Here is a 16,237-nt window from a genome sequence, read left to right as displayed (position 1 = left end):
TGCACAGTTATGTGTAGCAAGTTATACTATTGATCGATGAAGCCAAATATACATCAGCTAGACATGAGTCATCACGATTCAGCATGCATCCCAAGGGCGATTTTCTAGAGTTCAGTCGGAACGCTCAGAAAGTGCTCCTTAGCCACCACTTTCCCCTTCTTTATCAATCTCTCTTTCCTAAAGTAATAATAATAAATAATAAATCATATTTAGGGAAGGGCGGGGAGTAACAAGCAGTGGAGGTTTCCCTCAGTAACAAATGATGTAACAGAATGTCATTTTTGGCCAGAGATCTTAGGACCTGATAGCAAAGGAAGTTTTGTGGGTTGTTTTTTTTACTTGGGAAAGGGAGGTTCCTTGCAGTGATAGAGGCACAGTGCTTGAAGAGTGTTGTGTACCCAACAAGGACTGAGGCTGCCATATTCAAGGGGAGAACTTCTGTTTTGAGCTTCCCACCTCAGTTTGAATACATTCCCCTCCCTGGTTTTGTAGTGTCTTTTGTGGATTTCAAACTTTTTTTGGTTCCAGGTAACTTTGGACACACCAAAGTTTCTCCTAAAGAACCTCTCCATCATCCGCCATAAAACCCTGGTGTGATTCGAATGATTTTGGAAGGTGTGACAGTCTGCCTGCTGGGTTCATGAGGTCCAGAGGTTGTGTGTGTCACTGCACATTAATTGAGTGCATTCGACATCATGCTCCAAATGCCTTTACATTACAAGGTTGGTAGCAGTGGGCAAGTTACCTTCCATGGAATCTTCTATGGATCTCATATAGGAACTTCTGGTGACATTGTTTGAGAAACGACTCTCCCATAATAACTGCGGGTGACAACTTCAAGGAGAAAATATCCTATTTTCAACCATCACTGCCTCTAATTATTTTTCTGATGTGTGAATTTTCAGAAGTGTCCTAGATAGGGTTGTGCTAAACCTTTTAACACATCTCTTATTTAGCATTGTGGATGGGGGTAGGAAGAAATGTCCCAAAGATTGGGCTAGCAAAATTCTTCATTATTTTTTTTTAATGAGGTTAGCATACTTTTGTGCGATATGGGTTGACCAAGGATTCCCCCACCCTTTTCAACAGTTGAAACACAGAGAGAGAGAGCTGCTAATGGCAGGCAACACTCTCTACAGGATGGGTAGCAAATATGGTGCTCTTCAGATATTGTGGACTGCAGCATCCATCACCCCTGTCCATGAACCTTGCTGGGTGGGGCTGATGGGAGTTGTAGTCCACAGCATATGGAGAGAGCACCATGTTGGCTACAAGACACCCTTTATGGCTGTGTTGCCAGAAGACTGTCCCTAGAAGTGCACTTAGATGCCCATAAGGAGGTTGTTCACACAGGTCTTTCCCATTTATTTTGATAAAAGAAATGGCTTTGCTCTCTCACCCTCATGCTTTCTAGAACATACAAATACATATCAGTTGGAATGCCTGCAGGTCTCTGGATTCATTGCTCTAGTTTTTAACTAATTTGAACTCGAGTAGAGCAGAAATCCTGGCCATTGTAAATGCAAAGGCAACACTGATCAGATATTTGTGTTGGACGGAAAGATAGATCACAGCAGGCTTGGGGGAAGGCTCATTGTGTGCAAACTACCATTTCCTTTGACTAGTCATCTTTTTATTTCCACCCCCCCCCTCGTATTTGATCAGAATAGTGAAAAGAAGAAAATGTATACTTTCCTGTGTCTTTGAATGCCCCCCTCTCTGTCTTTCCTATTATATGCAAAGCTTTATGGTGCTGTTTTTTTATCTTAATGATATACTATCCCTTTCTTTTCATTCAGTGTAGATGTCCACTGCAGAGGGGGAAAATCCATTTCATTCCTGCGCAGATATTATATTTAGAGGCAACATTACATACACATTGTTACATTGTCATCTGAATCTGAAAAGAAAATGAAAGAGTACAAGGGAAGATGAAATTCTCAGCAAGTCAACTCTTCAGTTATAATTTGCAATGTGCCCATGGTTTAAGTCAACACCGTATATAAATTGTCTTTAAAAGGTCATGGAATTAACCATGCAGCAATTTCTGATTGTTGCAGACTGAAGCCAGAGCTTGTGGCAAGCTGATTGCCACTGCTGAAAACTTTGAGGCAATGTCTCCCTGCCATCTTTTCTCTGTAACAGCTACAAAATTACGTGTTGTCCCTGCCCCTGCTTCCCTATGTGGGGGAAGGAAAACACATAACATGATGATTTTCACATCACAGCCCTCAGTCAGCTGACCAGGTGTGATGGCATTGAGTATTCATGAACATTTCAACAGTTCATTAGAATGTTTGTAGTCCAACTTTTCTGAGGAAGAGAAAATTGTCAGTATGACTGAAATTAAAATCTTACATAAACTCTTTTGACAAGGGTAGCTTTGTGTGGGGCATTCTGTGGAGTGGAAAGAAACCTTGAGGAAGTAGAAAAGCTAAGTGGTCTTTGACAGAGATGAAGGATAGCTGAAGGGAGGGTGAAGATTGAAACCCGCAATGGGAATCAAGGCAATTTCTTGGTTGCAGACTTTTATTAGAGTTTTGTAGTTGCAACTCTAGCAGCTGCTCTAGAAACCTACACATCTTCTTGCAAGGCATGAACAGATTTCTTCAGCTCATCCAAACATGCAGTGTTTCAGAAGCACCGGCATTTCTTTAAATTTGACATAAAAATCAATTCTAGCTCTCCGACTTTAAGGTCGACTTGTGGAAAACGTTAGGCTAGAGTTAGAACTGGTCTTGCTATCCTGTAGCCAATGGAGAAAGATTTGGCAGCAGAGAAAATATGATGACTCCTCAAAGCAAGAGAGCATGTGCAGCCATCAACACTCGCCTGCTTTATTATCCACCAGCAAAGCTTCTCAGCTTCTCAGCAATCCTAGCAGCCCAACATGCTAACTGCTGGGCATTGGAGAGAAGAGATTACAGCCTTGCAGGGAAATATCATAGGCACGAACTGGCAGGAAAGATTCCAAATGAAATCTTTTGTGCAGCTTTAAATGTTCATTAAACAGAAATGCTCTTCACCAAAGAGAGGGTAAGCAGGACATCAAAAGCAGCTGGATAAATTGGATTTCTGATTGGCAAGCTAATGGGCACGAGATTTGTGCCTGAGAACATAACCTTTATGCGGGGATTCATTGCTATTCAATGAAATTCACTCTGCCCAGCAGGAAATCCTCAACAGGGCAAGGGGAGTATTGAAGCTCGGGGATTGTAGTTTTAGCTAGTGGCTCTTCGATAATAGACTGCAATTATCCACCTCCAGTCCATATCATTGCCTTCCTAACCTTTCTGCCAGTTGGGCGTCCTTATCACAGCCACCCTGCCAATGAGTGAATTGCAGAAAATCCCCAGTAAATTGGTGCTGAGTTTTTATATATAAAAAAACAACAGCTAAGTCCTCTGGCACCTTAAAGGCTAGCCTATTTATTGGGGCCTCAGTGGGCTGTATCCCACCATTCTCAGGTGGTAATGTAGTCTGCATGTTGCATTCAACTGATTCGCCTTGCATGTACCGGGCCACCTCTGCAAACCTTTTAAAAAAAAATTCTCCCTAATTCAAGTGCCAACACAGGAGAGTTCTATACACATGGTTTGAGCCAGTGCTCTTTTTCTAGAAAAAGAGGTTTCTGGAACTCACCATTAACACCTCCTTTTTTCCTCTTATAATGGCAATGGCGCCCACCTGAGAGGTGCCAGAACTGAGTTCCAGCAAGTTCTGGCTGGAAAAAATAGCCCTGGTTTTAGAATACAGTGGTAACTCGGGTTAAGAACTTAATTCGTTCTGGAGGTCCGTTCTTAACCTGAGGTACCACTTTAGCTAATGGGGCCTCCTGCTGCTGCCATACTGCCGCTGCACAATTTCTGTTCTCAACCTGAAGCAAAGTTCTTATTTCTGGGTTAGCGGAGTCTGTAACCTGAAGCGTATGTAACCTGAAGCGTATGTAACCCGAGGTACCACTGTACAAGCATAATAAAACATTAAACATTACAAAAACTTCCCTATACAGGCTGCCTTCAGATGGGTGTTGGCGTTCAAGGATATCTGGAGAGACGCACTTTAATAGTCCCTGATTTAAAATACAGTGGTACCTTGGTTTCAGAACAGCTTAGTTTATGAACAACTTGGATTAAGAATGCTGCAAACCCTGAAGTAGGTACTATTTCTGGGTTAGTGGAGTCTGTAACCTGAAGCATCTGTAACCTGAGGTATCACTGTACCATAACCAGCTTATGTATTTTTTTAACCATTTTGGGGAAGGGCCAAAGCTCATTGGTACAATATTTGCTCTGCATGCAGAAAATCTCAGGTTCAGTCCTCAGCATCTCCACGTTGGGCTAGGAGAGACCCTTTCCTGAAATTCTGGAGAGCCACCACTAATCACTGTACACATTAGTCAGGTGCACCAATGGCCTGACTTAGCGCAAGGCAGCACCCTCTGTTCCTAAAGTGCCACAGGACACAAATGCAATGTCCAATACATAGATTCAGCTCAGAGTTGTTGTGAGGTGGTTCACCCAGGCATACTTATCACTCCTTGACCGCAGGAACAAGTGGATGAGACCATCAATAGAACTGTCATCTCCCCCGATGTCAACATGAACACAATGCATTTCATCCAACAGAGCTTTATTGCCACTGAAGTCAAATGAGCATAATGGTCACAAACCCAATACATTCAGGACTGGCCCTGTCCATAAGAAATCCAGTTGCAGCAGACTTACCTTAAACTTACAGCAACTTACAATAAGACTAAACGCTATATACAGAATACCACACCAAACAGAAAATAGATAGAATGAAAAAGTAAGAAACTCAGGCTCCTTCTGGCCCTACTATTATAGTCAGCTTGACCTTGACAGAAAGAGATGAGAACCAGTTTAAGCCAGCTGTACTCAGCTTCTCTGAAGGAATAACCCAAACATCATAAACATTTTCCTTGTTTCTTTCACACAGAGAAGCTTCCAGAACCCTCTTGAATTAATTAGAATAGGAAAGATCTCTACACCATTAGCTGTCAACTTTTCCCTTTTCTTGCGAGGAATCCTATTCGGAATAACGGAATTTCTCTTTAAAAAAGGGAAACGTTGACAGCTATACTCTATGCATCAGATCAATACTTTCTGCACTAAGAAATGCAAACTGACACATCCCTCACCATTGGCTATGCAGGTTGGAGCTCATGGGAGTTGTAGTCCAACAAAATCTGGAGGCCACCCCTGAGATGGATGTACCAGTGGGCCAATTTTGAGAGCCAGTGTGGTGTAGTGGTTAAGAGCGGTAGTCTCGTAATCTGGGGATCCGGGTTCACGTCTCCGCTCCTCCACATGCAGCTGCTGGGTGACCTTGGGCCAGTCACACTTCTTTGAAGTCTCTCAGCCCCACTCACCTCACAGAGTGTTTGTTGTGGGGGAGGAAGGGAAAGGAGAATGTTAGCCGCTTTGAGACTCCTGAAGGGGAGTGAAAGGTGGGATATCAAATCCAAACTCTTCTTCCTCTTCTAAAACCGTTTCAACTACCCTAACGTATCATGAATCAATAGGAGCCTCATGGGCTTCTTTTTTTAAAGAAAAAATACTTGTAGGTGTGATCCTGAATTCATTTGCATGGATGGGAGCTGGACGTGTTGGCGGGCAGGATTCCACAGCCTGTTATCTCTGTAGCTGAGGGTGCCTTATTTCAGAGAAGCTGCAAACACAAATAATAAATCCTAAGCCTAGTTTTACTCTAAAAGTCAAAGATGCAAAAAGATCATCTTCCGCGCTGATTTTTTCCCAAGGTACCGCAGTTTGTCATCTAAAGTACTCAAGAACCATTAAAAACAACTTTGTTGAGGCTCATACAAATGTTAGGAAGGATTTCAGCCCGCAACATAACACATAAGTATATGCCACAGCAGGCTCGATAATGTAGTCACCATATTTTCACTTGTCACAGCGACATATTCTTTAATGGAATCCTTTTTTTCAAAGCAGCAAATGTTGACTTCTCCAATCCATTACCCCATTATTAATGGTAGCTTTTAAGAAAGCGCTATGAAAAGCAGATACATTCAATTAATCCTTTCAAGGGTTGCTTCCCACTAAGGAGAAATTTAAAGGGTGCCTGAGTGCACTGCCTTTTTGAAGATTACACATCCCTGTCAATAAATTGCACTAAGTAAAAGTAAAATCTTATTAACACTGCTTTGCGGGACGAGTTAAGAATTAGTCCCTGTAGTATAAACAGAAAATATCTTTCTGAGGGGTTGGGGCCATGGAATCTAGGAATTGTTATTTTGAAAAAATGCTGTCAAATGCCATCTATTCCCTTTCCAACAACAAAAGCTGCCATTGTTAACACTGGAGTCATCAATACATTAAAAGGTTAAGTGCCCTTTCTAATACAACATCATTCCTATTTCACCTTTCTCCCTATTGACAATGCATGGGGAACCTCTATGCATTTAACTCACATGCGGTTCCAGTTTGGCCCCCGAGGCCATTTTCCCCAAGCCTCACCCACACCTGACATCATAGGATATCAGGTGTGGGAGAGGTATACTTGCAACTGTAAATGAACCATTAGCAACATTACAGAACGCTCCCATTTTTCCCTCTGGAAGCAGGCCTTTCTTTCTTTCTTTCTTTCTTTCTTTCTTTCTTGTATAATATTTTTTATTAATTCTTCATTACAATAATCCAATAAGAGCCACATTATCACAATACCAAACTACAATACAATTAAAAAAGCCAATTATTCAAATACCAAATTAAACAATTTTGGGTGACTTCCCGTGTGTTAGATTTCAGGGCACAAAGTTCTTGTTTCTTTCTGCTTCCATAATCTTGATTATTTCAATTACAACAGTTCTGGTCTTGATCCTTTATTTAACAGCCACTGGTTTCATGACTTTCATTCGTAATAGCATATTTTATAAATTTTAATTCTGCAAGAGGAGTTTATGTCCTGTAAATTTCTGTGTGAGATGTTTATTTTCCATTTGTTTCTTCATTCTTCCTGTTGTAATCCAATATATACAGCATCTCTGCTTCCACTTTTTCATGCTCTGTCTTCTCTGCTCTCAAAGGCTATATTTTTCACTGCGTCACACGCCATCTTGTTTGTCAAAGTCTAACAAGAGGTCTGGCGTCACCTTGCTTTCAGCCCTTTTTATAATTCACATAAAATACAAGTCCTACCTAGACTATTTCCACTCAGGAACTCTCAAGGACAGCCGATCCCTGCTGCAAATGGGCTTCTTTTTAGCACTGAGTTCAAATTATGCATGGAAAGCAAGTTTGCCTATGGAATCACCTGCAGTAAAACTCTCCAGTCCGAGTTCCCAAGTACAGTTTATCCTTACCACAAACAGGGCTTGCTTTTCACACCGAATTCACTGGAATCGGTTTAGAATTCTTCTTTTGCAACCCCAGCTGACAATTGCAAATGGAGTATTTCCCTTTAACTATCTGTGCCATTGCAAAAATTATATTCCATCATTCGGAATCCAAACATCCTGGGGAAGATTTGGGTAGGTCTCATTTTGTAAGCCTCTTTGCTAATAGTAGAACATCTTGCATCCTGCTGAAAATACGCTGTGGGAGCCTTATGGCCCCAGAGTATATAAGTAAGCACACATACAATTCTGGAAGGTGCATTCCCCCCTGCTGTGTATTGATGTATGTCATTTCACGGTGCATTTTAACGAAAGAGCATTTGCATCTAAAACATACAAATGGAGAAATTCGATATTAAAGGCCACGTTCCCCCCGGAGTAAGAAGTTATGAACTTTCTAGGAGGTTTGCAAATTGTATGTGACTTTGTTCAATCAATAAGCAACCAAGGAGGGCAAATCTGTTGTTAAGAAGATAAGAGTACACCATGATAGCTTCACAAACAGCTGCTCCTTATCTGTCTGATATAGTACTTAAGTTTGATGAGCTTAATTAAAAATAATGAAAACTACCTTTTTAAAGGTTAAATTGTCTCCTCTCTCTTTTTTTCTTTTTGCTCTGACATCTTGGAGAAGTATAAGGCATTATCGCTCTGCCAGACCTTAGATAACCGGCAGAAGATCAGCGCAAGATAATAATGTGAAGGTCACAGGCTAATTAAGGCAGGTGTTTTGCTATGGTCTGGGAGAGTCCAAGGTCTTCAAATGCGCAGATCGGGGGCATTTTCCACTGAGTATAGGTAGAATTCATTAGCAAGAAAGGTTATTCCTTTAGCCAGTAAGACTGCCTTCCATCTAAAGAATTCGACTTGCATTTTCATAAAAGAATCAACAAAATTACAATTACATTTCTATATTGCCAATTTAATCAAGAAAAGACATTTTTACTGTTTTCTTTCTCATTCCCTGCTACAGTAATAATCATAGAATTGTAGAGTTGGAAGGGACCGCGAGGGTCATCTAATTCAGCCCCCAGCGATGCAAGAATCTTTTGCCCAACTTGAACAGGGCTTGAAATCACAACCCTGAGATAAACTGAAATATACTCAGAGTCGCAAAGTGATTTCATGCTCTTTATTCAGCTCATAGTGGTGAGGAGGAATGAATGAAAGTCCCCTCAAAGTATCTGCTTTATATACATTATTTACACAATGGGCTGCACATGATTAGCTAATTCTGGAATTCTACTGTAAGCCAATCAGGTTGTGGATTCACTTATATCTGGAGCATGATTGGGTGGTTCCTGCCAACCAATCATACTGCTGCATTGTTCTAGGACCAATCAGACTGCTGCATTCTGAATCCTATTGTTCTAGGAACAATCAGACTGCTGCAATTTGGATCCTATTGTTCTAGGACCAATCAGACTACTGCAGTTTGGATCCTATTCAACTCAGTACATAACATTAACACATTAATGTATCTTAGACTCTCAAACCCACATTCTTTAGTTCATCATTCCACAAACCCCACAAATGGATCTGTCGGGTTTGAACTTCCCCAACAGAGGTAGCACAACTCTATAGAAACCAGGCTTTGTAAACAGGGAGTGCAAAGACTTTTATCCACCCACCCATTCCATTTTTTATTTGATTGATTGATCTTTCCCTTCCCTTTATTAACCATGGATTTGTGTTACATTTTGCTGCAAACAGGTTGTCTTGTTTCTGCCTCCCCTGGGAGGTAGGACTATTCAGTTATGTCATTTGTAGAAATGTACTTACTAGCAGTGCCACCACCTCTATGATTTAAGAGCTTATCTGAACAAGTGAAAATTGTTTTATTTGTTATTTAAATTTATATAATTCAAAAGACCACAGAGTGGTTTATAAAATAGAACATAAAAGTCAATGCATAGCATAATATATTAAAATAGTTATATAAATTCAGTTGTAATAATAATAATAAATGTGTAATAAAATACGGATCACACAACAGCAAAAGCATTAAAAAGGGAGGGGGATCAGCAGCAGGGTATCTGAAATACAGTGCATAAATACATAATCTTCACTTTTTTCAAAGGTAGCTCTTGATCCCAGTCCCCATAGAAAATGAAAATGAAAGGGGGGAAAGATGGTGTCTGCTCTTCTCTTAGCAATTAAGTAGTGCTAGTCAGTGTGGGCGTGATCCTTCAGGGAAAGGTCTGTTACTCAACTCCAGATTTCTAATTTGAGATATTTATTAATTGATTCAAGAGCAGTACAAAGGAGAGAAATATTAGGTAGTGTTGAAATAAAAGTCCCGATTGTCTAAATAATCCTTACATTTAATAGAGGCCGTCACATTATTTTCAGTAACAGGCGAGTGTAGCATTCCATGGTTTCTGATCTGCTAGGAACCAGGCAAAGTTTCCTCAAGCCAATGAAGATGGAGCCAAAAGACACATACGAAGCTATTTCTTTTAGATTTGTAGGAAGAGAGACCTGTATTGGAGAGAAGCAAACAACCAGTTGGATAGGCCCTGGACTTTTCAGATTCTAATCATACCCACATCAATGGTGATGGTTAACACATTGACTTGATACACACATAACATTAAGCCATGGTTTAACAAACTAGGAGATAACAACAGGTCACCTCAGAAGCAATCAAACAAACCATGGCTTGTTTCTCCAAATTTGTGTTTTGTTTATCAGCTTGTAGCGCCTCGTGTCTTTGTAGCAATCTTTGTGATCACCTAGGGTAGGATAGGGGACATGGGTGGCGCTGTGGGTTAAACCACAGAGCCTAGAACTTGCCGATCAGAAGGTCGGTGGTTCGAATCCCCATGACGGGGGTAAGCTCCTGTTGCTCGGTCCCTGCTCCTGCCAGCCTAGCAGTTCAAAAGCACGTCAAAGTGCAAATAGATAAATAGGTACCGCTCCAGCGGGAAGGTAAACAACATTTCCGTGCGCTGCTCTGGTTCGCCAGAAGTGGCTTAGTCATGCTGGCCACATGACCCAGAAGCTGTACACCGGCTCCCTCGGCCAATAAAGCGAGATGAGCGCCGCAACCCCAGAGTCGGCCACGACTGGACCTAATGGTCAGGGGTCCCTTTACCTTTACCTTTACTAGGGTAGGATAGCCAACCAAACCATGGTTAAGGAAGTGCGATGGGTTCACACATAATGCCACACCATAGTTAAAACAAACCAAGGTTTTTAAACCGAGAACAAACCATAAAGCGATCAAATAACCATGGTTTAATAATGTTATGTGTTACCACATTAGTGTCATGTGTGAACCAGGCTATTTAGTTCACAGAGTAGCTTTAAAGGGTTTGCTTGAATAGAATCTCCTTTCTTTTAGTTAAAACGCTTTCATTATACGATCGTACTGACTTAAGCCATGGCTGATACAAATTGTGCTTCCTTTATGAACCATGAACTGAAATCAGTGTAGGAGTGGATTTGCAAGCATTGGCTACAAGTTAACCATAATTGGCATAGAAGCACATGTAACATGAAACCATGAATAGCAATGGCAATAGAAGAGATCAGAAAAACACATTGGAGGAGGTTCTGGGATGGAGTACATAAACCTGCAGGCCACTCTCAATCTTTTGATTTGTTTTAAGAGATTTTCAGGAGTAGAATGGGCTTGAAGAATATTGGCACACTTCTCTTGTCACAGAGGATGAAAATGGAGAGCATGTGACAAATGGGGTTGCTGAAGGTATCCACATAAACTCACACAGACCGCACAATGAACAAGAGACATGTAAATAAAACATGTTCCGTGACGTTTTTGTGCTTTAAGGTATTTCAGACAGCGCTTTACGTTTTTCTGATGTTTCCTTAACCTGATAACTTCCATCTTTTATATGATTTGTCACATGACATAAAAGCCAATTCTGAGAATCTAGCGGAAGTTTAGGAGAGTTCATTACCATGTTCATTGCTTCCAGGGGATGAAGAAAATCTTTTGCAACCCCGTTTACTTGGAAAATTGCAGTTTTGTATCTGTAATTTCGCAAGACGAAAAAGGGGACAGTGTATAGTTCTTTCCTGCTATTTGAAATTGAGTGTGACTTGGCAGCATATCGGTCAGAAAGCAATAATGCAACATGTAATGTGGTGTAAAAGGAATATTAGATAATCAGGATAGAAGCGCTAACATTATAACTAAGAAAACGAATGCAATGAACCTCATGTCTGAATACAGCCAGATTCCCACTCCATGGCATTGGCTGTTGCTTCCAGGATCAGGAAAACTTGGGATATGATGATATCATGTCACATATTTTTATTTACAGTCATACCTCATGTTACATTTGCTTCACATTACGTTTTTTCAGATTGCGTCCTGCGGCGACCCGGAAGTACTAGAAAGGGTTACTTCCGGGTTTCACTGCTCGCGCATGCGCACAAGCACCAAATCGCCCTTTGCACCTGCGCAGATACAGCGCTTCAGATTGCGGGCTTTTCATGTTGTGAACGGGCTTCCGAAATGGATCCCGTTCGCAACCAGAGGTACCACTGTACGAGAAATTACAGAAGAGAAAGAGACATGAGGTTACGGCTCACAGTGACAGCTAAGTGTCCCCTGTAACCTCCAATTCTGCCCTAAGTGGCATCTCTGACCTTGGAAGACATCTTTGAGATGTCTCTTGTTGTACTTGTTTTCCCAGGGATACCTTGTACCCGCTGAGTATTCACTGTGCCAAAAGACACAACGAGTGTTTTCGAAGCTATTGCACCAAGAAACCAATTCTTTATAATTTATATAAGATATTGTTTAGTCATTTAGTCGTGTCCGACTCTTCGTGACCCCATGGACCAGAGCACGCCAGGCACTTCTGTCTTCCACTGCCTCCCGCACTTTGGTCAAACTCATGCTGGTAGCTTCAAGAACACTATCCAACCATCTCGTCCTCTGTCGTCCCCTTCTCCTTTTGCCCTCCATCTTTCCCAACATCAGGGTCTTTTCCAGGGAGTCGTCTCTTCTCATGAGGTGGCCAAAGTATTGGAGCCTCAGCTTCACGATCTGTCCTTCCAGTGAGCACTCAGGACTGATTTCCTTAAGAATGGATATAGAAGATACCTGACCTGATTATGACCCAGTTCAGTTAGCCAGGCTGTGGCAGTCTTCAAATAGTGGAGGCCAAGCATAGTGTGACTCCTGCTACCATGTACATAATCACATGTGTGATGTGAAGCCTCATAAAATGGCACCCTGCTTCTTCCTCCTCCCTCATAAAGGAAAAGGGAGATTATGTGCATGGAACTTTATGTGCCCTGGGGGAATGCTTTCAGTGCATATTAATTTAGATTTATGTAGAATGGAAGTGGCAATCATCAATTCATCATACAAAACAAACTGCTATTATCCAAGTAAATACCTGAGCTGGTCTACTTAATCTCAGATGTGGTTTTTAGCTTTCCCATGTTCTGTTCTTGTTAACATCTCATTTATGGTACAGAAGAAAAACTACATTTCCCTTATGTCAATTACTGGAGCAGTTCCATGCTGACTTACTCACCTCTTAAATCAACAGTGCATTTGGCCTCTTGTATTTTCTGCACCACAGCAAAAGAGTATGCAGAAACCTTCATCAATATTAAACAGAATCGACAGCCACTGCCAAAATATGCTCTTCAATCCATGCAGTACTTGGACTGGGACAAGCATCCTGGAAAACTACAATGAAGATCACTGTTTCTCTCAACCATTGTCATTCCACATGGTCTGTTTTCCTGGAAACTCTCCCTTTCCAATCTAGTCTCCAGATTCCATTGTTGGTTTCCATTGTTATTTAATTTTGGACTTGGAAGGGGAGAAATGAGATGGCAGAAACATAAAGGAGTATCTTCATCTGTTTTGCACATGGAGGGGAAAATGCACAGACAATGCTCATCTACCCATCAATAGGATCATTGCGCTACGATTCATTCAGGAAATTATTCCTGGGACTACTACAATAAACAATATGGAAATCTTTCAGTGAACACTATGAAATTCACTACCACAAGATGTCATGATGGCTGCCAATTTGGACAGCTTTCAAGGGGGATTAGACAATTCGTGGAGAATAAAGCTATCAAAGGCTGCTAGTAAAGATGGCTATATATTTACCAACAGTGTAAATATGCCCCTGAATGCCAATAGTTGGGGAACCCCACCAGGAGAGGGCTCATGTTCTGCTTGTTGGCTTCCTGAAGAATCTGGCTGACCACTGAGCAGAGCTCAGGATGACCCAGACTTCGACTTCTTGAGGGTGCCTGGGGAGGGAAGCACACATATTCCAAGCAACAATTTGTTCCTTAACATGTTACAGGAGTTACAGTTAAGTTTATGTCGCAGCTCCACCCAACGTGTAGATTTGGCTCTTTCAGAGTAATAACACCACCAGTGCCCACCATATGGTGGTTTATGTCTTTTTCTTTGTAGAACAAAAGTGTTTAGAATCTTGGTACTGTTTTGGGGGGACAGGGGGCGGGTAGGTGTGGAGGACTCCCTAGTCCTGAATGGGGTAACTGTGCCCCTGAAGGACCAGGTGCGCAGCCTGGGAGTCATCTTGGACTCACAGCTGTCAATGGAGGTGCAGGTTAATTCTCTGTGCAGGGCAGCTGTCTACCAGCTCCATCTGGTACGCAGGCTGAGACCCTACCTGCCCACAGACTGTCTCGCTGGAGTGGTGCATGCTCTGGATATCTCCGGGTTGGACTACTGCAATGTGTTCCACGTGGGGCTACCTTTGAGCACAATTCAAAGTGTTGGTGCTGACCTTTAAAGCCCTTGTCCTTTAAAGCCCTTGTCCCAGTATACCTGAAGGAGCATCTCCACCCCCATTGTTCTGCCCGGACATGGAGGTCCAGCTCCAAGGGCCTTCTGGCACTTCCCTCACTGCAAGAAGCAAAGTTACAAGGAACCAGGCAGAGGGCCTTCTTGGTAGTGGTGCCCGCCCTGTGGAATGCCCTCCCATCATGTCAAGGAAATAAACAACTATCTGACTTTTAGAAGACATCTGAAGGCAGCCCTGTTTAGGGAAGTTTTTAATATTTGATGTTTTATTGCTTTATTCTTATTCTGTTGGGAGCTGTCCAGAGTGGCTGGGGATGATGATGATGATGATGATGATGATGATGATTATGGTTCCATCTCACTGTGCATTTTGCTTTTTTCTGCTTCACAGGTCTTCTACCTACTGGCTGAACCGCATCCAGTCCTTTCTTTACTGCAATGAGAATGGCCTCCTGGGCAGCTTTTCTGAAGAGACTCACTCATGCACGTGCCCAAATGACCAGGTCGCCTGCCTTGGCTCCTTGCCCTGCTCTGTGGGAGATGGTTCTGCCTGCTTATCCTGCGCCCCTGACAACCGTACCCGCTGTGGGACCTGTAACACCGGGTATATGCTGAGCCAAGGCCTTTGCAAGCCTGAGGTGGCAGACTCAACGGAGCACTACATTGGGTTTGAGACAGACCTCCAAGATCTGGAGATGAAGTATTTATTGCAGAAAACGGACCGCCGGATTGAGGTCCATGCAATCTTCATCAGCAACGACATGCGTCTCAATAGCTGGTTTGACCCTTCCTGGCGCAAAAGGATGCTCCTTACTCTGAAGAGCAACAAGTACAAATCCAGCCTGGTCCATATGATCTTGGGTCTCTCTCTCCAAATTTGCCTAACAAAGAACAGCACCTTGGAGCCTGTCCTGGCTGTTTACGTCAACCCTTTTGGAGGCAGCCACTCCGAGAGTTGGTTTATGCCTGTCAATGAAAACAGTTTCCCAGACTGGGAGCGGACTAAACTGGACTTACCGCTTCAGTGTTATAACTGGACGCTGACTCTAGGCAACAAGTGGAAGACCTTTTTTGAAACGGTCCACATCTACTTGAGGAGTCGTATTAAGTCGAATGGTCCCAATGGCAATGAGAGCATCTATTATGAACCGCTGGAGTTTATCGATCCCTCCCGCAACCTGGGCTACATGAAAATCAACAACATCCAAGTGTTCGGCTACAGCATGCACTTTGACCCGGAAGCAATCCGGGACCTGATTTTGCAGCTGGACTACCCTTATACTCAGGGATCCCAGGACTCTGCTCTCTTGCAACTACTAGAGATAAGGGACCGTGTAAATAAACTCTCTCCACCCGGTCAACGTCGTCTAGACCTTTTCTCATGCCTGCTGCGTCATAGACTCAAGCTGTCTACCAGCGAGGTGGTGAGAATTCAGTCTGCTTTGCAGGCCTTCAATGCCAAATTGCCAAACACAGTGGATTATGACACAACCAAATTATGTAGTTAACCATAAGTGTGAAGCACAACAGAAAAAATAAAAACCATGACGGAGTTTTTACAGTGCTTTTGTGGAACAGTTTATGTTTGGAAGAGTACATTTAAATTGTCTTTTCAATATCTGTCTTATATCAGTCAATAACGTTGGATGGCAATTTACACCCATGAACTCGCTGACAAATGAATATATTATACCTGCAAATTTTTTTTGGCTTTGTTTTATGAATGAAAATAAATACTGACACCAGTCTAGGAGACATTCTACTTTTTACAATAAATTTCATTTGTAATTTTATATGTTCCGTGGCAATGCTTTTGTGCATTACATCCTCTAGAGGGAACATAAAAGGATACCAATAAAATTTTGTAGCTGAACAGTTATTAAAAAGAAACGCTGTGGGATTCATTATTTTCCCCTCTCAAAAAAAAAATAAATGAAAAAAATGAATAGCATCCTTGATATTGCATTTCTGACCAGAAAGGGGTGGTGGACAAGATAGAGGTATTTGGTTTTGATACAGAAGCCAGCCAAGACAAATCTAAAAAGTTATAACATAAAATTATTCTGTAGAACTTG

The 16,237-nt window shown here is 42.0% G+C and overlaps 1 protein-coding gene across 2 annotated transcripts in view; it reads left to right on the top strand.

The window, feature by feature from the left end:
• Positions 1-15,955, top strand: part of BRINP3 (BMP/retinoic acid inducible neural specific 3) — a 258,994-nt gene extending 243,039 nt beyond the window's left edge. For both annotated transcript variants that reach the window (XM_081012140.1, XM_081012141.1), the window contains exon 8: positions 14,554-15,955. In XM_081012140.1, the coding sequence (XP_080868266.1) occupies positions 14,554-15,670 (1,117 nt within the window). In that variant the 3' untranslated portion in view covers positions 15,671-15,955. The remainder of the gene's footprint in view (positions 1-14,553) is intronic.
• Positions 15,956-16,237: the final 282 nt, after the last annotated feature.

The sequence above is a fragment of the Podarcis pityusensis genome (assembly GCF_964106645.2).
Source record: "Podarcis pityusensis genome assembly, chromosome: 6".
NCBI lineage: Eukaryota > Metazoa > Chordata > Lepidosauria > Squamata > Lacertidae > Podarcis > Podarcis pityusensis.
This window is presented reverse-complemented; position numbering and strand designations above follow the sequence as displayed.